The 25,534-nt window shown below is 42.4% G+C and overlaps 1 protein-coding gene across 1 annotated transcript in view; it reads right to left on the bottom strand.

Annotated features, from left to right (window-relative positions):
• The window catches only part of pik3cb (phosphatidylinositol-4,5-bisphosphate 3-kinase, catalytic subunit beta), a 203,438-nt gene that overhangs the window by 4,515 nt on the left and 173,389 nt on the right, over positions 1-25,534 (bottom strand). The window contains exons 18-22 of the mRNA XM_070883608.1: positions 18,099-18,177; positions 14,404-14,571; positions 11,872-11,995; positions 10,567-10,712; positions 5,420-5,552 (exon numbers count right to left, since the gene is read on the bottom strand). Coding sequence (XP_070739709.1) covers positions 5,420-5,552; positions 10,567-10,712; positions 11,872-11,995; positions 14,404-14,571; positions 18,099-18,177 — 650 coding nt within the window. The remainder of the gene's footprint in view (positions 1-5,419; positions 5,553-10,566; positions 10,713-11,871; positions 11,996-14,403; positions 14,572-18,098; positions 18,178-25,534) is intronic.

Here is a 25,534-nt window from a genome sequence, read left to right on the forward strand (position 1 = left end):
AGGGCCGTGTGGCTCTTTGTCAGCCGGCGCAGACACGATGGGCTGGAATGGCCTCCTTCTGCACTGTAAATTTCTATGTTTCTATGTTAGAATTTCAAATTCAGTTTAAGGATGAGAAACTTGGGTCTCAAACTACTGTTCTGAACTTAAACAAAGGCAATTACAAAGGTATGAAGACAGAGTTGGCTAAAGTGGACTGGAAAATAGATTAATGAGTAAGACGGTAGAAAAGCAGTGGTAGACATTTAAGGAGATATTTCATAACTCTCAGCAAAGATATATTCCAGTGAGAAAGAAAGACTGTAAGAGAAGGATGAACAATCGTGGCTAACTAAGGAAGGTATCAAATTGAAAACAAAGGCATACAATGTTGCGAAGATTAGTGGTAGGCCATAGGATTGGGAAATGTTTAGAAACCAGCAAAGGACGACTAAAAAAGAGAAGCTAGATGATGAGAGTAAATTAGCAAGAAATATAAAAACAGAGAGCAGCTAAAGTAAACATTGGTCCCTTAGAGGATAAAACTGGGGAATTAATCATAGGAAAGAGAGTAGCGGTCTTCACAGTAGAAGACACTAAAAGCATCCCAATAATATAGATAATCAAGGGGCTATGGGGGGGGGAGAACTTAAAAACAATCACTATCACTAGAGAAAAAGTACAAGGCAAACTAATGGGACTAAAGGTGGACAAGTCCCCTGGACCTGATGGCCTGCATCCTAGGGTCTTAAAAGAAGTGGCTGCAGAGATAGTGGATGCATTGGTTGTAATCTACCAAAATTCCCTGGATTCTGGAGAGATCCCAGCAGATTGGAAAACTGCAAATGTAATGCCCCTATTCAAGAAAGGAGGAAGACAGAAAGTAGGAAACTATAGACCAGTTAGTCTAACATCTGTCATTGGGAAAATGCTGGTGTCCACTATTAAGGAAGTAGTGGCAGAACATTTAGAAAATCATAATACAATCAAGCAGAGTCAGCATGGTTTTATGAAAGGGATTGACAAATTTGCTAGAGTTCTTTGTGGATGTAACGAGCTGCATGAATAAATGGGAAGCAGTAGATGTAGTGTATTTGGATTTCAAGAAGGCATTCTATAAGATGCTACATAGAAAACATAGAAAATAGGTGCAGGAGTTGGCCATTCGAGCCTGCACCACCATTCAATATGGTCATGCACTTCAATACCCCATTCCTGCTTTCTCTCCATGCCCTTTGATCCCTTTAGCCCCAAGGGCCACATCTAACTCCCTTTCGAATATATCTAACGAACTGGCCTCAACAACTTTCGGTGGTAGAGAATTCCACATGCTCACAACTCTCTGAGTGAAGAAGTTTCTCCTCATCTCGGTCCTAAATGGCTTACCCCTTATCCTTAGACTGTGACCCCTGGTTCTGGACTTCCCCAACATCGGGAACATTCTTCCTGCATCTAACCTGTCCAATCCCATCAGAATGTTATATGTTTCTATGAGATCCCCTCTCATTCTTCTAAATTCCACTGAATATAAGTCTAGTCGATCCAGTCTTTCTTCATATGTCAGTCCTGTCATCCCGGGAATCAGTCTGGTGAACCTTCGCTGCACTACCTCAATAGCAAGAACGTCCTTCCTCAGATTAGGAGACCAAAACTGAACACAATATTCAAGGTGTGGCCTCATCAAGGACCTGTACACCTGCAGTAAGACCTCCCTGCTCCTATACTCAAATCCTCTCGCTATGAAGGCCAACATGCCATTTGCCTTCTTCACCGCCTGCTGTACCTGTATGCCAACTTTCAATCACTGATGTACCATGACACCCAGGTTTCGTTGCACCTCCCCTTTTACTAATCTGTCTCCATTCAGATAATAATCTGCCTTCCTGTTTTTACCACCAAGGTGGATAACCTCACATTTATCTACATTATACTGCATCTGCCATGTAATTGCCCACTCACCTAACCTGTTTAAGTCACCCTGCACCCTCTTAGCATCCTCCTCACAGCTCATACTGCCACCCAGGTTAGTGTCATCTGCATTCAATTCCTTTGTCTAAATCATTAATGTATATAGTAAATAGCTGGGCTCCCAGCACTGAACCTTGCGGCCACCCACTAGTCACTGCCTGCCATTCTGAAAAGGACCCATTTATTCCTACTCTTTGCTTCTTGTCTACCAAACAGTTCGCTATCCACGTCAGTACATTACGCTCAAAACCATTCGCTTTAATTTTGCACACTAATCTCGTGTGGGACTTTGTCAAAAGCCTTTTGAAAGTTTAAATATACCACATCCACTGGCTCCGCCTTGTCCACTCTACTAGTTACATCCTCAAAAAATTCCAGAAGATTTGTCAAGCATGATTTCCCTTTCATAAATCCATGCTGACTTGGACCGATCCTGTCACTGCTTTCCAAATGCGCTGCTATTACATCTTTAATAATTGATTCCAACATTTTTCCCATCACCGATGTCAGGCTGACCGGTCTATAATTCCCTGTTTTCTCTCTCCCTCCCTTTTTAAAAAGTAGGGTTACATTAGCTACCCTCGAGTCCATAGGAACTGATCCAGAGTCTATAGAATGTTGGAAAATGACCACCAATGCATCCACTATTTCTAGCGCCACTTCCTTAAGTACTCTGGGAAGCAGACCATCAGGCACTGGGGATTTATCGGCCTTCAATCCCATCAATTTTCCTAACACAAGTTGCTGACTAATAAGGATTTCCTTTAGTTCCTCCTCGCTAGACCCTCGGTCCGCTAGTATTTCCGGAAGGTTATTTGTGTCTTCCTTCGTGAAGACAGAACCAAAGTATTTGTTCAATTGGTCTGCCATTTCTTTGTTCCCTATTATAAATTCGCCTGATTTTGACTGTAAGGAACCCCCATTTGTCTTCTCTAATCGTTTTCTCATCACGTATCTGTAGAAGCTTTTGCAGTCAGTTTTTATGTTCCCTGCAAGCTTATTCTCATATTCTGTTTTCTCCCATCCTAATTAAACCCTTTGTCTTCCTCTGCTGAATTCTAAATTTCTCCCAGTCCTCAGGCCACATTATATGCCTCTTCCTTGGATTTAACACTATCCCTAATTTCCCTTGTAAGCCATGGTTGTGCAGTAACCTTTTATGAGCTACATAAAAAGGTTACTGCACAAGATAAGAGCTCACGGGATTGAGGGTAATATAGTAGCATGGATAGAGGATTGGCTAACTAATAGAAAACAGAAAGTCGGGATATATGAGTCATTTACAGGTTAGCAAACTCTAACTGGTGGACTGCCACAGGGATCAGTGCTGGGGCCTCAACTATTTACAATTTATATTAATGACTTGGATGAAGGGACAGAGTGTAATGTAGCCAAATTTGCTAATGATGCAAAGATAGGTGAGAAAGCAAGTTTTGAAGACGACACAAAGAATCTGCAAAAGGATATAGATTGGTTAAGTGAGTGTGCACAAATCTGGCAGATGGAGTATAATGTGGGAAAATGTGAGGTTATCCACTTTGGTAGGAAGAGTAAAAAAGCACATTATTATTTAAATGGGGAGCGATTATAAAATATAAAGTACATAGGGATCTGGGGGTTCCTGTTCATGAAACACAAAAAATTAGTATGCAGGTACAGCAAGTAATTAGGAAGGCAAATGGTATGTTGGCCTTCATTGCAAGGGGGGTAGATTATAAAAGTAGGGAAGTCTTGCAACAACTGTACAGGGTGTTGGTGAGACCACACCTGGAGTACTGCGTACAGTTTTGGCCTTCTTAATTACTGGCATTGGAAGAAGTTCATAGAAGGTTCACTAGGTTGATTCCTGAGATGAAAGGGTTGTTTTATGAAGAAAGGTTGAGCAGATTGACCTATACTCATTGGAGTTTAGAAGAATGAGAGGTGATCTTATTGAAACATGTAAGATTCTGAAGGGGCTTGACAGGGTAGGTGCAGAGATGACATTTCCCCTCGTGGAGGAATCTAGAACTAGGGGGCATAGTTTCAGAATAAGGCGTCGCACAGTTAAAATGAAGATGAGAAGACATTTTTTCTCTCAGAGGGTCGTGAATCTTTGGAATTTTCTACCCCAGAGAGCTGTTGAGACTAGGTCATTGAATATATTTAAGGTAAAGATCGACAGATTTTTGAACAATAGGGGAGTCAAGGGTTATGGGGAGCGGGCAAGAAAGTGGAGTTGAGGCCAAAATCAGATCAGCCATGATCTTATTGAATGGTGGAGCAGGCTCGATGGGCCTAACTGCGTACTGCTTCTCCTATTTCACTCTTGCATGTATTTCAATTATAGTAGATATAAAGGGTGATTGTGTTCTCCTCATTTTGTTTCCCTCCTTTCCTAATGTTTGAGATTCAAGCTTGGGTACAGCTCTGGATGTCATCTGGGAAGTCATGTCAGTGCCAATACAAGGATCTATTGGACCATAATTACAGCTAAGCTCATCCCATTTCTGCACCTTTACTGGATAGCAATGAGGATTGAGAATATTGGCCATTTTTCTCTTCCCTAGCCCTGGGGTACTGAAGCCACCTATAGTGTGCAGGGTGGGATCCTTTGCTCATGTACAGGAGCTGTGCTAAAAGATAGAACATCACACACACAGTTAATGTGTCCATATTATGTATTGTGTCTGGGGGTTAAGGGAAAGATCAATAAAAATTGAATTATGGATAATGGTGGGCTGAAGGCTGCCTTCATTTCGTATTGATCCCTTCTTTTATATAAAAATATTTACCATGTCGTTTTTCTTCAAAGAATAAAGCGTACTTTAAGAAATACAGCAGCTGAAACAAAATATTTCTATGCGCAAGTACTTTGCATAAGCTACACTATGATTACGTCCAGACGTTCTACATATCAATCTTGATCAGTATTAAATGGCACCAATATTTGCATTCTTCAGTGAACACTAAACTGATGCAAAAGGAATTGTCCTTTTGAGTCACACATAATAAAATGTCTGTCACTTCACACAATTAGCCAGGATAACATTTCAGGACGACCCTAGTGATGCAGTTGCGCTAGGGGATGGATGGCATTTGCTGCCCTCTACATAGTGAGTTGCCAATCTCAGCTGAACTATCCTGAGAGATCTTTAGTGTAGGAAATGCCCTTCCTAAGGCAAGATAAATAAAACAATCACACACAATACATAGTTATCAACTCATGCTATTCTGGCACTGATCCAAGCAAGCACTTTGGTGTGCCACTTGGCATATGCTTTAGAACTGGCAATCATATTCCAGTTAATCAGATAGTGTGTAGGAAGGGAGGGAGGGGCTAGAAGAAAAATAAAGTGCTCGGACATTTTTACTGTTGTTGGACGAAGGGAGGAGAAAAATAGATATATCTTATAAACCAAAGGCCTCACTTTAGTCTTTGTTTTTGAAGTAATTCTAATGGAATACAGAAAGAATGATAGAAAGATTATACCTTAAGGTACTGGATGTCTTTGATAGAGCCTAGCTCAGGTAGTCCTGCTGTCAACATTAGTGCAAACAGAGTAATGAACAGGTTTCCATTCTTGCGTAGAATCAGATAAGCCTCTTCACAACATTGACGGAACCTTCCAAAAATAGACAACACATTATAAAATGCACAACTTTCTGGATGTCATGGAGATAAAAGGACAGCGATACATCAACAGACACATACTGTACACATTTTGTTCTACCCAACTCTAGGCAGTTAATTTACCCGTTTGCCAGGTATCACTCTGTTAATTGTCAAATAAATGAATTTTCTCTCATAACGGTATTGTGGTGCTTGACTTGACTCCTTATAATACTAACTCAAGACTAATGAAATTTCAAAAAAAGGAAGAATTTGATTTAAGATTAGTTTTGTATTACAATTCAAAAGGTTGACTATAAATGTTGGTATTTACAGCATTAACTGCTAAAAATGCCAAACTATTTTTTAAATGAAATTTATGAAATACTATTCCATTATGAGGTAGATTGTTTTACTGGTTGAATGGGCCAACAAAACTAACTTAGCTTTGGAGCTATTAAACTAAACTAAATACCTGCAATAGATGTATTACTTCCCTCTTGATTCAACCCAAAACTGTGGCCAAATACCTCTCAGAAATTAAAGCTAATTATCAATATTAAAATTCTCCTCGAGTTTCATCATAGGCAGTCCTTCGAAATTGAGGCAGACTTGCTTCCACTCTAAAAGTGAGTTCTCAGGTGGCTGTACAGTCCAATGCGGGAATTACAGTCTCTGTCACAGGTGGGGCAGACAGTCATTGAAGGAAAGGGTGGGTTGAAGTCTAGCTTGCCGCATACTCCGTCCTCTGTCTGCACTTAATTTCTGCATGCTCTCAGCGACGAGACTCGAGGTGCTCAGCACCCTCCCGGATGCTCTGCCTTCACTTTGGTTAGTTATGGGCCAGGGATTCCCAGGTGTCGGTGGGGATGTTACACTTTACCAAGAAGGCTTTGAGGGTATCTTTGAAACTTTTTCTCTGCCCACCTTGGGCTCACTTGCCATGTAGGAGTTCCGAGTAGAGCGCTTGCTTTGGGAGTCTTGTGTCAGGCATGTGAACAATGTGGCCCACTCAGCAGAGCTGGTCAAGTGTGGACAGTGCTTCGATGCTGGGGATGTTAGCCGAGGACGCCAACGTTGGTGCGTCTGTCCTCCCAGGGGATTTGCAGGATCTTGCGGAGACATCGTCGGTGGTATTTCTCCAGCGATTTGAGGTATCTACTGTACGTAGTCCATGTCTCTGAGCATTGGTGCGATGACGCAGCCCTGCTTGACCCCAGTCCAGACGTGGATTGGGTCTATGGTGGATCCGTTGGTCAGGATCATGGCTTGCATGTCATCGTGGAGCAGGCGGAGTATGGTGACAAACTTTTTGGGGCAGCCGAAATGGAGGAGAAAGCTCCACAGTCCCTCAGGGTTGACAGTGTCAAAGGCCTTTGTGAGGTCAAAGGTCGGTGCTGTTCCATGCATTTCTCTTGTAGTTGTTGTGTGGTGAAGATCATATCCGTTGTACCCTTTAATAGACAGAATCCGCACTGTAACTCTGGGAGGAGCTCTTCAGCCACAGGGTGAAGACGATTGTCGAGGATTCTTGCGATGACTTTCCCAGCAGGGAGATTCTTCTGAAGTTGCTGCAGTCGGACTTGTCAGCTTTTTTGAAGATTGTCACGATTACGGCATCTCAGATCTTCTGGCATGCTCTCTTCCTTCCAAATAAGAGAGATGATTTCGTGCCAATAGTGCTTCTTCACCATACTTTAGTGCCTCAGCGGGGATTCCATCTGTTCCTGATGCCTTGTTGTTCTTGAGCTGTCGTATGGCATTTTCTACATCGTGCAGGGCTGGGGTCATGCTGAGATAATAGCGGGTAGCATGCTGCGGGATAGAGTCGAGGACACTTGTGTCGAAGGCAGAGTCTCGGTTAAGGAGATCTTCAAAGTGCTCCTTCCAGCGGGCCCTGACTGCCTCGGTGTCCTTATTGAGTACCTCTCTGTTCTTGGCCAGCAGTGTGGTGGGCCTTGGGTCGTAGGTGGTCTTGACTGCGCTGAAGAATCCTCGCCATCGTGGTTGTCGTCCAGCTGCTGGATCTCCTGTGCTTTCTCCAACCACCATCTATTCTTTAGGTCATGGGTTTTTTCTTGAACCTTGGCCTTCAGCCGCCTGTAGAGCTGCTTTGCTGCTCCTGAATTGGGTTGCTGCTTGAAGTTCATGATCACTACAAATAAAGGAGAACAGGAGGCCAAGCTACCTTATCCAGGCTTATGCCAATATTGGCTCGGAATTTGCAGTAGATAAAAACAGTGAACAAACAGATTAGGTGTAACTGGGACGTTTAGCAGCCAATATGCTGTTAACAAACGTTATGGGCCTGAAAAACTAATTTTAATTTTGTGGAGTGTCAAATTTATCCATTATAATAAAAAATTACAATTTTTAAGAAACTTAAAAATATATATTTTCGATAAAGTTTGTTCATCTTTATTTCAGGTTTATCTTTTCCCCATGAGAGCCCCAAGCTTTGTTTTGCTCTCTACAACGTTTTTAGAAAGTTGGAATAAAAGCTTCTTCACTTCCTGGTTCATGCAAGTGTGAATTCTGCATTGTGATTGGCTGCTTAGACAGCTTGTTGATGTCACAGCAGCTTACACTAGGGGATCCCCATTAATTTACACTGATCTCAACTGAATGTCGTAAAATCCGAACTTCTTGGCACAGAGATTTTGAGATATTTGTGGGAGGCTTATCTTGGGGCCAGCGGCAAATGTCTTTGCTTTGCCGCTGACCTCAAATTACGGACCATTACTCCTGAGTTGAACGCTGGAAGGCCCACAGGAATGCGTCTGGGCAGATGGAGTCAGTTGCTCCAATTTTCCTTCCTTGCTGTAGGGAAGTGTTTAGCCTTTGCTTCCTGTGCTGTTCCACAGGATAAGATTGGGAATTCTATGTGAGCAATGGTGGGCTCAAATCTGCATCTTTCCAGCCCATGAGAATGTTCCCAATGCATAACAAACTAGTTTGCAAGTGATTTCTTCAAGCTGATTTTACAGAGGACATAAAGGCACAAGTGAGTTGTAGTCCTTGCTCATAAGGCACAAATGTTTTATACAGTTACCCATTGAATATCAATAATCATATTAAACTTAAGGAATAGTCTCAAATTTTACCAATTAAATAACTTGTAACATCCAATTTCTTGGAATGTTTTTCTTCTTTGGAAATTATAGTAGGTTATGGTATTAAACAGTTTGGACCACATGAGCAGTTACAGTGTTATTGTTATGCCACATAAGCCACTTGTGATGTGTCAAACATACATGCACTTAGTGGAAGATTCTATATTTGCATATTTGTTGATAATATTTGTACAATTGGTTAGTTACAATAGGGCCAAATTTCCACAGGAGCTGCTCCTTTTTTTTTTGGAGCAACTAGTTTTTTTTTTGGAGTATCTCAAAAATCACAATTTTCTACATTTAGTTTGCTCCAGTTTCAGTGAGTTAGTTTAGTTTATTTTTAGTTCAGTTTTTTTTTCAAAAGGCGGCGTTACCAGCCACTTACGCATGCTTTGGCCATTTAAGCAAGTTTAGACAGCCAATAGTTACTCCAAACTAACTCAGCGTATGTGTCCACTTTTGTCCGCTCAGAAAAACCATTCAGACACTTCAAAAATCAGGTGCAGGTAACTGGAGATGGTGGTGGGGGGGGTGGGGGGCGGGGGAGAGTTAGAGGATTTTCCAAAGCACTAAACACCTTCACAACATTAAAGAAGCATAAGTACATTTAAAGCACTAAGCACTAAACAAAGCACAAAAATATGCATTCAATAACAAATAAAAAGTACAGGGAAAGCACCAAGACTTACAAAGCACTAAACAAAGCACAAAAGGTAATAAGCAATTAATTAACAAACGAAAAATAGAAAGAACCCTGCACCTAAAGCACCAAGACCAAAGTAATAAGCAATCAATCACTAACAAATTAAAGCATTGAAGTCCTACCTTTATGTGAAGGGAAGGCAGTGGGCCGCCAATGAGGGAGGGGGGAGGAGAAGAGGGGGGATGAGAAGGGGGGGGGTGGGGTGAGGGAAGCGGGGGGGTAGGGAAGGGGGGGTAGGGAAGAGGGGGGTAGGGAAGGGGGGGTTAGGGAAGAGGGGGATAGGGAAGAGGGGGGTAGGGAAGAGGGGGGTAGGGAAGAGGGGGGTAGGGAAAAGGGGGGTAGGGAAAAGGGGGGTAGGGAAGGAGAGGAAGGGGGGCAACGTTAAACAGGTGAGCCTGCACAGGTCCCATCCTACTCACGTCTTGCCCCCAATCTCTTTGTTGTCCTGCTACCCCCGTGCCCTCCCCCGAACATCTCCGAGACAGTCCCAAGGAACATTCAATGTCATCTTCCTTCTTGATAGTCACTTTTGCCAGCTCCTTCTCCCTTGTTTGGCTTTCTGTTCCCGGGATCTCCTGTCTCCGATGACGGACACTGGCATCTGTTCCCTCGCAGCTCGTGGCGGGGAGCCCATTTGGCCAGGGCTAGGGGCGGCGTGCTTCGGCCCCTCCCACACAGCCTGCAGCACATGCACACAAAATCTGGAGGCGAGGAGCTACTGCACATGCGCGCACGCTCTAGCGCGCATGTGCAGAGGTCCCGGCACTGTTTTCAGCGCAGGGACCTGGCTCTGCCCCCTCGCTGGTTCTGCTGCACTCTGCCGAGTCCGAAGGAGGCCTCGATGAGGGTGGAGAATACCACGGTAAGGATTAGGAGCGCTTTTTGTTCCAGAAAGGCAGCGGACCTCACAGAGTTGCGCTGTTCTAAGGGTCGGTGGAAACTTGGCCCCAATAAGTGGACTATGTCAGTTACACATAATATAATAATGGAGAAGGAGAGAGTGCAGAATGAGTATAAATAGGGAGGGAAAAGCCAGTGCACAGCAGTTGTGACTGGTTTGAGAGAGGGCACACCAGGTTGGGATGATAGATAGAAATCTAAAAGAAGCATTTCGGAACAATATGCTGCAGCCGTTGGTATCCTCTGTGAGAGTCTGTTTCTTATAGAACCACAATTTTAACACAACAGCTATGACATGACCATTTATTTACCTGCTAAATTTTTCAGTGTTTCCTGTTTTTCCTTGTTGAATGACATGAATGAAGTCATAGGTAAGAATAAAAGGCACACGTTCTCTCTTTATCCCAAACTTAGACTTGAAATTGCCAAGAATATGTCCAAAGTCAATATGAAAGAGCTTGAAATAGAAAAAAACAAGATTACTCCCTTGCAAAAATTCCCTCCAATTTTCGAAACTGAAGTGATGCCAAAAGTGAATTATTGAAAGACATTTTAATAGAAGAGTTTCCAAATATTTCAATTTTCAACACATTCACTATTTGATAGATTGACAGGTCCATTCCCTGTTTGTCTACAGTTTCTACTTGAAGTAGTTCTGTCAAGTAACTTTGGAATCAATTCACATTGTGGAATTGATTCCAAAGCAACAATTATATAAATGAAGTTGTGTTCACAGCTTTAGTTCTCTGCCTTTGGACCTTACCAATGTTCAGAGGACCACAAAGGCCAGCACTGTGACAAATCTGAGCTCGCCCATAGCCAGAACAAAAAATTAACACAGCTGCTGGCAGCCATTTACAATGGCACTGCTGCATCCAGAGGTGGTTCTTGGCTCCTTTCGCAGTAGGAGTGCCTTATTTACATAATAGCACTGCTGCTGAAATTGGGGTTGTGGTTGGTGACATCATTATAATATAAAGGGGGACCAGACTTGAATCTGCTCACTGAAAGATTGTTATTAAGGGTCAGCACTTTGAATACTGCAATAACATTGCAACAACAAAAATGATATTGAAAGATGGAGCACTATTACTTGTGATTTTTGAATATGGGTTTTATAGATCTGCATATTTCTCAGAATCTATTTCACATTTGGATTTCAGCAAAACTCTGCTGTATCAGAAAAATAGAGGTACTTCTTTTGAAACCATCTTAGGTGTCATTAAGCTACCATATTGTTTTTTCTTATCCCTTTTGTCAAATGAACAAAATTGATATTAGAGATGTTCAATCAGGTTGAAACAAAGATTTTCTTACTGCTAGTTCCTCAGTCAATAAGATAACCGCATCACTTTGACTCAAATCGTCATGTTATACCAACACACATTTAAATGGATATCCATTCGACTATGCATAATAAACATAAACAATAGGCCCTAGATTTCAATATTAGCTTATTTATGTAAAACATGTCCAGCCTCCAGCTGAAAAGTTATCTGAAATCAGGAATGAACACTGCAACACCAGAAAAATATTGCTGTAAAACCACACCACCATGTTCCTAATCTTATACTGAGTCACTTCTTTACTGCTTTGCGAAGAATATTAGATCATACCTGACCAGATTCTCGGACCATGATGTTGTCACTGTGTCTGTCACCAATCCCCAGCACATAGGTTGCTACACAGTAGCCAGCACATGACAGAGTAAACTCCTCAATTGCTCGCTCAAGAGCATCTCTGTAATCAAGCAGAAGAGGAAAGAAAACACTTAACAATTTATCTACTGGACCAATTGGAGCTGCATCTATAATAAGTAAGGTGGTTTATATATGTCAGATTCTGATTAAAATAGGGCATTTAAAAGCTTTCATGTGCAATATATAGAATTACTGGGATACAGTAATAAACTGTAAATGATTCCAAGGATTCATACAACTTGTTGGCTACCAAACAAGAAAGGAGGAAAATTACTGTGGGGGAGAGCAGAGATTAAACATAGTTAAAGACAAGGGCGTTCGAGACATTTCTAGGAAGAATGAGTGAGGCAAAGTGAATTTGGGAGAGAATTCTAGAGGGCAGAGTGTAGTGACTGAAGGATTGATTTCCAGCAGTGGAGTGGGGGAGTGCAGGAATAACTAATCCAAAATTAGTGTTGGATGGTGCAAGTAAAGACTTACTGTAAGCTAGTGGGTATGTTACTGGATTAGCAATCTAGAGGTTGTAAATTCAAATCCTATCATGGAAAGTTGTGAAACTGAATTCAAGAAATCTGGTCATTTGTGGTCTGTCACGTTGAAAGCTGTTGAATTGTTGTAAAAGACTAACTGGTTTACTGTTGTCCTTCAGGGATAGGAACCTGCCTGGTCTGGCCCACGTGGCTCCAGTCCACACTATGCGGTTGATTATTAATCGCCTCGGGTCAACCAAGCATGGGCAAATACTGCCTTGCTGTCACCCAAATCCCAAGAACAAATATATAAATAAACTGCAAGAAATCCCAGGGATGGATGCTTTATACCCAAGGATGTTTGGTGAGATTCGGGACAAAATCTATAAAGTGCTCACGGTCATCATGAGGGAGTCAATTCATTCTGGGACCTCACCTCGTGATGACTGTCAGCATTGTTGAAGTCTACATGCTACTCATTTTGACAAAACAACCTAACAGCAACAAGTGGCAGATCAATAGAATTAATTCAGAATAAACTTGACTACCTATATGAAAATAGCCCAGCCAGCATAGTTTCAGAGAGGGCAGAGTTTCTGCCTGACCAACCTCCTTGGCTTTTTTGAGGAAATAGGGTGAGACAAGTCCATAAGAGGGATTTGACATTAATTTAGAAACTACATTCTTGAGAACAATCTTAACATTAAAGAGGTAGACATCTAACTGTACGTTATGACAATTGCCATGTTTTTTCCATGAGCTGAATGTTTAGTTTGACTTTTACCAAGAAAGGCATGCATCTGTGGAAAATATCACTGCAGTCTGCAAGTCACCATTCACCATGTACGGAGTGAAGAGCTTTGTCACAGAGTCTGTACTAAAGTCTTCCAATGGTTGCAGTGGTTTTTCTCAGATGTGCACAAGAGATTCTTTAGAAATCTGGCCCGGCATCCAAGCCATCCCAAACGTTAGATCATCCAAAAAGTTTTCACAGCAGCTACCATGGAAGAAGAACTCACATTGTCTATCTTTTTGTGAAAGTATCAATGATAAACATATTTTTTGGCTTTGTGTACATTTACTGCCCACAGACCAAAGCGATCCCGTCACACTTTTGCTTCCAGTAAAGATTGCAGTAACAGAACAAGCCTCCCATTATTTAACGATACACAGTTTGGAAGCACATTTAGTGAAAAAAACATTCTGTTGGACTCCCTGAACCACAGAAAGTTAAATTTTTGCCACAGCAGCAAAGTTCTATGATTTGCTCTGCTGTACTGCATTAGTGAATATGGGGATGTCACCCCACCCCGCCACCCAGCGGTGAAGCATGTCACAGAAGGGGCTTTAGTCACCACAGAGTGGAAATATTTCCCACAAAGCACCCATGACTCTTAGACATACATCCTACTAAAATCAGTTAAAGTGTGTTTGGGCTGCTGCGAGAGCTCAGCTGATTAAGACAACGAGCAGCTAAGTCACACTGACCGGGGAGAACAATTTCATGTCTGTTGAGTTAGCCGATCTCCGCCAGTGTGGCAGTAGGAGTGCTACATCTGGCGTCAGTGCTTCTTGGCAGGGGAAGAAATAGAAAATACAAGCAGGATTCCTGCTCTGATTGCTACTATACAGTAATCCCTGTGGAAAGTGCACCTGCATGGAACTTGGACAAGGACAGCCTCAGCTGTGACTTCTCCTATGGGGAAATAGCCTCAACATGGCCTTGTTTCGTCTCTCAAATCAAGACAGGCCACTTGCTGAGGAACCACAGGGAGACTGGTACCTGTGAAACCACATCTCTGTCAGACCAGACCCCCCAAGTAAGGAATTGATACTTTCCGGAGGGGGCGCGAGGGAAGAGGAGAGAGTAAATTGGCATAAAATGAGGCGAAGAAAAAACAATGCATGTTCACAAAAGTTTGTTTCTATGTCTCTCAGATACACACACAAGGGCCAAGTGAAAAGGACGAAAACTTACGCAGAATTCTTTTCCTTAAGCCAGTTCAGCAAAGCATCTTTGTTGAAGGCAGCAGTAGCAGCGACATTACAGTTAGTTAGCTGGATATTGGCTATAGTTTCTGCTGCAGAAACCACCTGAATAACACCAGATTTATCTCCCGTTGCAAGGCAGCCGTAAGGCACAATTCTGAAATAGAAACAGTTAAAATCAATATTTTATATTGATAATAAAGCAGCAATTTTAATTCAGGATGTGAGCATACTGCAGCTTTAGGGTCACTCCCAGCTGTTTCCACAGTACAGCACAACAATGCTAAAGTGCAGTGTAACATTGGGCAGACGGGCACAGCTTCAGTTTGACTGTACTAAAGGGGGAAGTGTTAACTCCCCTTGCTCAGTGGAAGCCAGGCAATGGTGATGGGAGTGGGGGGGATGTGGAGGGAGATGGGGGGGGCTGCAGTTAAAAAGCAGGGCAATTGCCTGCTTCATTCCTGTGCTCGCTGACCTACATTGGCTCCCAGATAAGCAATGCCTCAATTTTAAAATTCTCATCCTTCCTTTTCAAATCCCTCCATGGCCTTGCCGTCCCTAGCTCTGTAATCTCCTCCAGCCCGACAATCCTCCGAGATATCTGTGCTCCTTGAATTCTGGCCTCTTGCGCATTCCCGATTTTAATCGCTCCACTGTGCTTTCAGCTGTTTAGGCCCTAAGCTCTGGAATTCCTTCCCTAAACCTCTCCGTCTCTCTCTGCCTTTAAGGCACTACTTAAAACCTACCTCTTCGTCCTCATCTGCCCTAATATCTTCTTGTGTGGCTTGGTGTCAAATTTTGTTTGATGACGCTCCTGCGAAGCACCTTGGGATGTTTTACTACATTAAGGGCGCTATATAAATCCAAGTTGTTGTTGTTGCTATGCTGGGATTTTATCAATGCTGATTTTGTTGGTATCCGCCACATAAATGACCAGTTCGACACCATCCCTCACATTGTTTCCCCACCAATTTCATCCCTTCCTTTCCTGAATCTTGCTGGGGTACAGTTCCAGGGACTCCAACATCCCCCCAATACCTCAGCCAAAAAGCCATTCTTCATGAGTGAGCCCGGTTAGTATTGACAGACAACTGTTGTGGAGGGTATCAGGGCGGAGCCTGATCCTGTCCTCTTATGACATCAAATGCACATACGCACTTCCAGCAGGGGTTGCTTCTGCCTGGCTGGGATCAGCTAATTCAGGACAGGGCAAAGATTGAAACTGGGATCCTCCTAGTCAACATTTGTCAGCGGAAAAATTCACATCCATTGGCAAAGCCATGTAAATATCTTTATAGATGACAATGAGTCTATGTAGATATTTTTAAAAGATTCTCGGGATTTGGACGTCGCTGGCAAGGCCAACATTTATTGCCCATTGCTGGTTGTCTTGAGAAGGGGGTGGCTGCAGTCCATGTGGTGAAGTACTCCCACAGTGTTGTTGGGGAGGGCGTGCCAATATATACCCAAGTCAGGATGGTGTGACTTGGAAGGGAAATACGCAGGCATACTTTTACTCGTCAGATGCCTCCCGGCGACATATAGCAGACAGGTTTTACTGTATGGGGAGGAGATGTCAGCTAAATTGAAGGCGAGATATTTTTGTAAGCAAGATACTGCGATGAAGCAGTGCTCTAGATGTTTTCGGTATTAACCACGTGCTTTGCATTATCAAGTCTTCTTCTACAACTAGTTTGCTTCCTGACTTATGGCTTACTTTTACAGCAAAACCCATCAAAAGAAAAACAAAAAAAAAATCTTATTAATTATTCCTATCAGGAATCCAGCCAAATTCGAAAATCTGGAACATTTCCACAGCTGTAGTCAGCCCAGCAAAACAACAGATGGCGCTGCATTCTGTCCATACACTCATCCAAAATCAGAAAGTGCAGCAAGGCCAAGGCTTAGAAAATGAAATTGTGCCAAGGAAGTCTGCAGATTCCAGATGCTGAGAAGATTATCTAATCTTTTTTCCTGGATATTTTGGCACATAAACAGCACTTCTGTGGCTTCTCACAGTTTAGAATAAAATACAGCAAACAATTAAAACCCCAAGTATCCATTACCTTTTCAGTGAGCGCAATATACTTTCAGCTGCCAATGCTTTAACAAGTTCCTTGCACAGGAGGAAAACACATTACTGGTGTCTGAATTTAAGGTTGATCAACAGCAGTCATCAGAGGTGCTTTAAACCTCCCCGCCGCCCTCGAGTGTCAGACTTCAATGAATTGACATTTCCATATTTTCACTATTAAAAAGTCTCAGATTTTACACCAAAGTTGTAAATAAAACTTAAAATTGCTGCAAAGTTTGCAATTGAGTAGCAGTAAAAGTGGAAAGGTTGCGGTAGTTACTCAGAATTGCACAACCTGAGAATAGGGGCTTTGCATCAGGTTGACAGGAACGATGGTTGAGATTCACTTTCTATCTCTCTCTTGCCTCCCCCACCCCACCCACTGGTTAAGGAGGGAGACATGCATTTATTTTGGATTATCTAGTCTTAAATTAAGATAGGATCATTATTGGGCTTTAAGAGTAAACTTAATAAGTACTAAAGACAATGAACAATGAATTTTGTAAAGCAGCTTGCTCTAGAACTAAGGCGGGGGCAGGGAAGGAAAATAATAAAGGTGTTACAGGTCAATTAAAAGAAATGTCCACTACAACTAAACTGGGAAGCACTGCCCATCATATCACAGCATGACAATTGCACGCCAAGTGCACATGAAATTCAAAGGATGAGTTGGCACCTTTCCATGGCATTTTAACTTACCCTACTTACAGATCTACTGGGCACACTTCCAACTGCTTCCCCTCTGAAAGCAAGCTGTGATGAAAGGCGCTTTAGACCCAGAGGTCAACAGGGTCAACGTAAGGGGAAAAAACATCCTGGTCAGAAAGGCAGCTTGACAGGAGTCAAGTTGAGGACATGTCCTCCGGGTGCAGTCCATCTCATCCTGGCCCTTTTATCAACATTTTGACTGCTGGATTTTTGTAGATTTGGGGAAAAAAACTGACAGATCGACAAGCAATTCTTGGCAATAAGATGTCTTTTTCCTTCCTTTAACTGTATTTTAAAATGATTTACTGATGTTTCCCTTTGCAGCGATATTTTGTGCCTTGACATACTATTACTGATATTTATAACACAGCTGTATCTGAATTTGGCCCATTTTTCTTTGTGTTTTAAAGGCCTATACTTCAGACTGCAAACAGGCTTCAGAGCCAAAGTGAGCAAGAAGTGATAATATGTACCACACAATGGGTAACCATCTAAATATCAAAAGGTAACAGAACAACCATTAAGTTATTTGACCAGTAAAGAAAAAGCTAAATTGACAAAATACTCAGGATTGTTTTGTTGTGGATGGATTAAATTCTGAGAATACACACCATAGTGTACTTGCTATAAAATCTTCTTCAGGAAAAAGTATGCTCCAACTCAGGGAGCACATCAAAGTTAAGGCTGGGCTCCCACATAATGAACCCATATGCACTCTTCTGAGCTAACTATGCCTTAAGGCCTAATCTGTCTCCTTTTTCCGCTCAGTGTTTTCCTTTAAATGTGCTTTAAATTTTCAGATGGAATAACTGGAAACGTTCATGCACACACTGCCACAGTCTGGTTTGTAACGTTAAGCCGGTTGAAAGGCAGCTGAAGGAAGTGAACTGTGGGAGGCCTACCTGAGGTCTAGGCCTGCCTCCTTCCATAGCATGTCCATCAAGTGTAGAATCTGCAGAGCCAGCATGTCCTGTCGCAGATCTGAATACGAAAAGAAGAAAATAGGATAGGTTCGTGGGCTATTTCAGTTTATGGCAAATCTGTATGTAATATGAAACAGTATTAGACTATTACGCTTACAAGCAAATCACAATTATATCGAGTTTTTAATTCACATTTGTTTCTTTGGCACCCAATTCTAATGAAGTGCAAGTCATCTCATTTATAAAGCAGTTTTCCTTATGTGCAGTACATCCTGCCATTTTTGTCTCTCAACATGCGCCATTAATAATCTAGTTGTAGCGAAAAACCACTGTACGTGTTAGGCAATAATAAATTCATTATGCTAGAAGCACTCATTGGTGTGATACGCACTCAGCCCCCAAAAAAAACACATGCCACAAGCATCATGTTGATGGGTGTAAATTTTATAAAAAGTATTTTCTGTTGCAGACGGTCATTCTTATGACTTCACAGCGGCACTTACTAATGCTGAGTAACAAAAACTTTACCTAACTGAATCAGACTGCCTTAAACTTTAACTTCTAAAGCCGAGCCGGCCGTTCAGAAAGCTGAGACAAATCTAATGGTAGGTTAAGAAAAACACAGAAGCAAACATTACTGCAATCTTTTCATCAGCTATTGCACTTCAAGGCACCGATTTAATTCTTCAATCAGCTATGGGATAAGCACGTTCAATTCAAAACCTTTAACCATTTATCACTCTAACTGCGAGGGAATGAGGGAAGAGTCTTTGGAGATACTGGTGTTTGCCTGTCATTGCAAATATTTATTACTGCTCGTCAGTAAGTTTGGCGCAGACACATTAGGCCGAATGGCCTCCTTCTGTGCCGTAGATTTCTATGATTCTATGTAAATGTTCATTTCTCCCTGTACATTCAGTGGTGAGCTAGTTTCCGAAATTAAATACTGGCACGGTTATAGGCACATTAGTAAAATCAAAATGTTTGCATCCTCTGCCATTCAGCGGTCAATAATTAAATGCTCACCACATTCTTCCGTAGTTTTCTACCACCAGAGCCATTAAAGTAAGATGGTACCAAGTCTTTTTTGAGCATCCTGACAGATTGTTTTAAATCACTATATATATATATTTTTTAAGTCAACCACCACCCGAGAGAGACGAAGTCTGCAAAAATCTTACTTTATATTAAGAAAATAGACAAGTGGATGGATTAGCAAATTGGTTATCAATAGTTTTTTTTGGATCACTCAATGCACAAAAGTGGCCCAAACCTTTCCTCAATATTTTTGTGGTAACACCAAGGGTTATCAGCACTGCTCCATCTAATATCTGCGACATTACAATTCCAACAATTCATCTCTGCTTTTTTACTGAGTGATGATTGATTCCAAGCGTGGTGCTGCTCTTTGCCTGTTGTGGCAGTGCCCAGCGGGTTTTGGTTGTGCTAACTAAGCTTTGACAGTTACCCTACTGGAGGCATAGTTTTAACACGAAAGAAACAGATTTCACAAAACCTCCCTCTGGTGCCTCTCCTCTCTCATTTCTCCCTCTTACGGCTGCTCACTTAAGTTTTTCCTCCGCTTTTCCTTGAGGGAAAGTATCTAGGGTGTAGTTTAAACAATTTGCAATAAGTGAATCGTGACAACCTCTTGCCATTTAGTTTCAACACCAATCAAAATTCTGATTTCTGGGAAGAAAACATGACTTTGCAGGAAGATATGCATTTTTGCCTCGTGAAATAAAAGGTGCTGTCAGTACTCACTGCAAATCTTTCAACCCGAATCCTACAAACTAGCTCAGTCAGCAGACAGGAGACAGGACTTTTATTTTTTTTTTTAAAAGAGTGGAGGAGGTTGGGTGGGGGGCTGGGGGGGGTGGGGAAGGTGGTCTTAGTCAGGTCACGGTTGCCAGTTAGTCTTATGGCTATTCCTCTCTCTGCCAACAGCAAACTTGGTGAATTAAAATGAAATGTTTGCATAGTACTGGTTAAACCCAGCTTCTTCATTGGTTCAAAAAAAATTTTCCATGTCGACCCTCATTTTTGGTTCCATTCCTGGATTATAGATCGCAAGGTTCTGCGTGTCATGTAACCGTGACCACAGCAAATCACTTAAAAAGTGGATGCTTCACGAATGCATCGCATGATGCTACTACAACAAATTATAATCAACTATGATACAAACGTTTCTGTGGAGTGGAAAGGGGTACAGCCAGCAAATGGTAGAAAAACTAGCTGCTCCGTTATTTCTTCCTCCCCTCCCAGGATGCCAAATGTATGAGGTTTTTCTTATTCGGTGAGTTGGATTTTATTTTCTAAAAGTGCTGTGGACCAGTACTGCAGTGCTGTCCACTCAGAGCCAATTAACTGCAGTTAATCACTCGCAATACCCACACAACCCGACAAAAGAGAAATCACAAGTAAATTCAGTAGCATTATCAGTTCTAAATGTACGCGAGTATGAAAGAGAACCAATATAAAAGGGGGCGGAAGGTCTAGTAAGGAGGAGGAACTGAGGGAAATCCTTATTAGTCAGGAAATTGTGTTGGGGAAATTGATGGGATTGAAGGCCGATAAATCCCCAGGGCCTGATGGACTGCATCCCAGAGTACTTAAGGAGGTGGCGTTGGAAATAGCGGATGCATTGACAGTCATTTTCCAACATTCCATTGACTCTGGATCAGTTCCTATCGAGTGGAGGGTAGCCAATGTAACCCCACTTTTTAAAAAAAGGAGGGAGAGAGAAAACAGGGAATTATAGACCGGTCAGCCTGACCTCAGTAGTGGGTAAAATGATGGAATCAATTATTAAGGATGTCATAGCAGTGCATTTGGAAAGAGGTGACATGATAGGTCCAAGTCAGCATGGATTTGTGAAAGGGAAATCATGCTTGACAAATCTTCTGGAATTTTTTGAGGATGTTTCCAGTAGAGTGGACGAGGGAGAACCAGTTGATGTGGTATATTTGGACTTTCAGAAGGCTTTCGACAAGGTCCCACACAAGAGATTAATGTGCAAAGTTAAAGCACATGGGATTGGGGGTAGTGTGCTGACGTGGATTGAGAACTGGTTGTCAGACAGGAAGCAAAGAGTAGGAGTAAATGGGGACTTTTCAGAATGGCAGGCAGTGACTAGTGGGGTACCGCAAGGTTCTGTGCTGGGGCCCCAGCTGTTTACACTGTACATTAATGATTTAGATGAGGGGATTAAATGTAGTATCTCCAAATTTGCGGATGACACTAAGTTGGATGGCAGTGTGAGCTACGAGGAGGATGCTATGAGGCTGCAGAGCGACTTGGATAGGTTAGGTGAGTGGGCAAATGCATGGCAGATGAAGTATAATGTGGATAAATGTGAGGTTATCCACTTTGGTGGTAAAAACAGAGAGACAGACTATTATCTGAATGGTGACAGATTAGGAAAAGGGGAGGTGCAACGAGACCTGGGTGTCATGGTACATCAGTCATTGAAGGTTGGCATGCAGGTACAGCAGGCGGTTAAGAAAGCAAATGGCATGTTGGCCTTCATGGCGAGGTATTTTGAGTACAGGGGCAGGGAGGTGTTGCTACAGTTGTACAGGGCCTTGGTGAGGCCACACCTGGAGTATTGTGTATAGTTTTGGTCTCCTAACTTGAGGAAGGACATTCTTGCTATTGAGGGAGTGCAGCGAAGGTTCACCAGACTGATTCCCGGGATGGCGGGACTGACCTATCAAGAAAGACTGGATCAACTGGGCTTGTATTCACTGGAGTTCAGAAGAATGAGAGGGGACCTCATAGAAACGTTTAAAATTCTGACGGGGTTAGATAGGTTAGATGCAGGAAGAATGTTCCCAATGTTGGGGAAGTCCAGAACCAGGGGACACAGTCTAAGGATAAGGGGGAAGCCATTTAAGACCGAGATGAGGAGGAATTTCTTCACCCAGAGAGTGGTGAACCTGTGGAATTCTCTACCACAGAAAGTTGTTGAGGCCAATTCACTCAATATATTCAAAAAGGAGTTAGATGAAGTCCTTACTACTAGGGGGATCAAGGGGTATGGTGAGAAAGCAGGAATGGGGTACTGAAGTTGCATGTTCAGCCATGAACTCATTGAATGGCGGTGCAGGCTAGAAGGGCCGAATGGCCGACTCCTGCACCTATTTTCTATGTTTCTATGTTTCTATGTAATTAACCTCAGTGCACTGACTCTAACCATTCTCATACTAATGCTGTACTCTTACACTCTTGTACTGCATTTAGTTTACAGTGTTGCAGTTAACATTAGCAATGTAAGCTAAATGAGGTGGTGTCTCTGTATCTTGATCAGGTGTTTTTTTTTTGCTGCAGCCTCCGGAGACAGCAGTGAAGCAGCGAATATAGTGTTGCCTCTGGTGGCATAGGACATCATTTTTTGTTGGCTATGAGTGGACTGGGCGATCAGCCTCCTAGTATAGGCGAGCAATGTGGATTCCTGATTGCTGCTATGTACCTTGCTATCAAGGGAGTGGCATGACTTCCAGAGAGGTAGTCAGAACCATGACTTTCAAGTTTGCACATGCATTATTGCTTGACTTGCTGTTTTGAATACAACCCTGAATATGAAATGAGCAGAATCCTGAGCACCAGCTTCTTCGCAAAGTTGTTTTGTAATATAAACGTGTTAGAATGACATGGCAATTCAAAATAATTAGTGTCACCACTTGTGAATTTGGCTGAGAATTGAAAGAAATCTCACTTTTGTTAATTGAGCTTAAATATCAGCTAACGTGGAGACCTTGAACCTATTGTCCAGCTGTTTAACGTGAATCTCTGTTCTCTGCTACTGATCCGCGCAAATCACCCACCTAATGCGTACATACAATGTTACGCACCCTTCAGCTTGTACAGCACATTCTATATATGGGGCTAAATACTTTCAATTGCAAATAACAGAAAGTCAGTAGAAGACCAGTAAATAGCTAAGAGGGTGACATTTTTAAATAACCCCTTAAAATGAAAACATCAATAAAGTGCTTTGAACATGTTCCAAAAACGTTGTCTTGACAGCACCCTTAGGAGAATACAAATATACAGCCAATCATGAGGCATTATAAACAGAAAACCCTGAAGCTTTGTTTAGCACAAGATTTGCAACATGACTGCCTAAACAAATAAAATATGTAAACTGTTACAATTTTGGGCCTTTACAGAACTATATTTACTTTCAAAAGTCTAACAGTAGGCAAACCTTGTGCCCCCTGATCTGGAACCTATTCCCACAGAGGTGCTTATACCAGGGTTTAACAATGGTTAAATTTGCAGTAATTGCTTGCTGGATTTTCGAGGGGTTTGCGACCGGGTTCTCGCCGCGATTTGACCCTCCGCAACGAAAACCCAGTCGCAAAGCCCGGACGGGATCCTCGGCTCCTTGTTTGCGGCAGTGATGGGACGTACCGCCGGGGAGAGTTGCGGCAGTTGTATAACGACGCGGATTGCGTTACCGTGTGAGTTTCAGCACTCTCCCGACCCGTACGCGCACCCAGAATAGCGACAGATAAAACCGGTCGGTGCAGCCCTGCCAGCAGCGGTAAGTTAGAAAACTTGCAAAAAAGGTAAGTTAAAGTTTTTATTTTTTAATTTTCTTTCAGCGATTTCGTAGCTAAGGATCTTGGTAATGTTGTTTGAATGTTTTTTTTCTCCCTCCCAAGGCCTCTCTTGCAGCGCAAATGACCCCGCACTAAAGTTGGCGTGGATTTCATTTAGTGCCGCGAATACTTGTGCAACGCCTCCCTTACCGCTGACCCCAAAGACCGAAAGTTCAGCCTAAAATCAATAACACAGCGAAAATGGTAATTTTCACATATTGCTATCGTTTTCGCCCAAACCCGAAAATCCAGTCCTTAGTGTTGTCTCATTCTAACTTACCAAACCTCTTCAAAATAGTGCAGATTACCACACATGTTTATATATTAAAGCAAAGAATGTCTTAATGTACAATTAAATAAATGGTGATTGCCCATGCAATGTACATAGGTGGATACTTGGATTTAAGGGTCGGGCACGTGGCCAGTGTTTGTGGGAGGAGATTTATTCAGACCAAAGGTTTCATTGGCAAACGCATCGATTTCAAAGTTCTCATCCTTTTTTATAAATCTTTCCATGACTTCGCCCCCCCCATGCTCTATAATCTCCTCCACCCTATAACATCCCTCAGAGATCTTTGCACTCCTCCAATTCTGGTCTCTTGCGCATCCCCACTTTTCATCACTCCACCATTGGCGACCGTGCCTTCAGCTGCCTCGGCCCTAGGCGCTTGCATTCCCTCCCTAAGCAAGATTTTTTTTATATACTACAAATCAATCTCTTGTGATGTTCCTCACAGGGAGTCTAGACCAAGTCTAGCTTTCTGGAGAAGTGGGGTTAGATTATGGTAGTATAATTGGACCAGAACCAAGGGTGAACTGGGAGACTGGAGACCAGAACAGGAAGGATGGGAGAAGGGAAAGGAGAAGAGGGGGGTAGGGGGGACAGTAGGGGAGGAAGGGAAGAAAAAAAGAAAGATAGATTAAAGGAAAATGGAGGGAGGAAAAGAGATGAAGAGGGCAGAGGGGGAGATGGGTGAGGGGAGACAGAGTGGTAGAGACAGGTTTGGAGAGTAGCAAGGGAGGGAAGGGCAGAAGTAGAGAGACAGAAGAGGGAGAGGGGAGGCAGGAGGATATGGAATTGGGAAGGTGGAGACAGAGAAGGTGGTATCGGCACTGGGGAAAAAGAGATGGAGGGATGATACAGAGACAAAAGTGGAAGGGGTACAAAAAAGATAAATCTACTTCACAAATAACATAGGATATCAGCTCAAACACTTGAAGCAGATTTCAAACATGTACCATGTCTGAGCAAAGTACTTCCTGACGAGTTTAAAATTACTTTTCACAAGTTTCTATTTATATCTTCTGTTCCTGCTTCGCTGGCTCACTTTGAAGTAATGTGGATGAGTTTCCCTCCTTCCTTAACCACTTTCTTTCTGGACTGTAAAGCTCAAATTTCTCTAATCTTTCTTCATTGTTCATGCCCTTTACAACTAGGATCAGTCTTGCTGCTTCTCTGTAGCTTTTCCAACAAATGCACATCTTTTATGTGGCATGGTGACCAGAACTGCACTCTGCGTGTGGTCTGACCAATTGTGAAGCCTATATTCTAATATTCAATTGGCTTTATTAGTTACAGCTTGAAAATTAGATGTCTATTGTTACTCTCTTTTTTCTACGTCTCCCTGTGCTAACTCAATTCTATTCACTTTATACTTATTGCCCATTTTTTTGACCAGTGTTAAGCTTAATTTGCCATTTCTCTGCCCAGTTGTATCACCAATCTAATTCTTGCTAGAAATATTTAGCTGCATCCTCTTTGTGTATCCTGTGTCTCCAGTGAAAGAAGAGAGCCACAGACCATTTACA

The sequence above is a fragment of the Pristiophorus japonicus genome, chromosome 6 (genome assembly GCF_044704955.1).
Source record: "Pristiophorus japonicus isolate sPriJap1 chromosome 6, sPriJap1.hap1, whole genome shotgun sequence".
Taxonomy (NCBI): Eukaryota; Metazoa; Chordata; class Chondrichthyes; family Pristiophoridae; genus Pristiophorus; species Pristiophorus japonicus.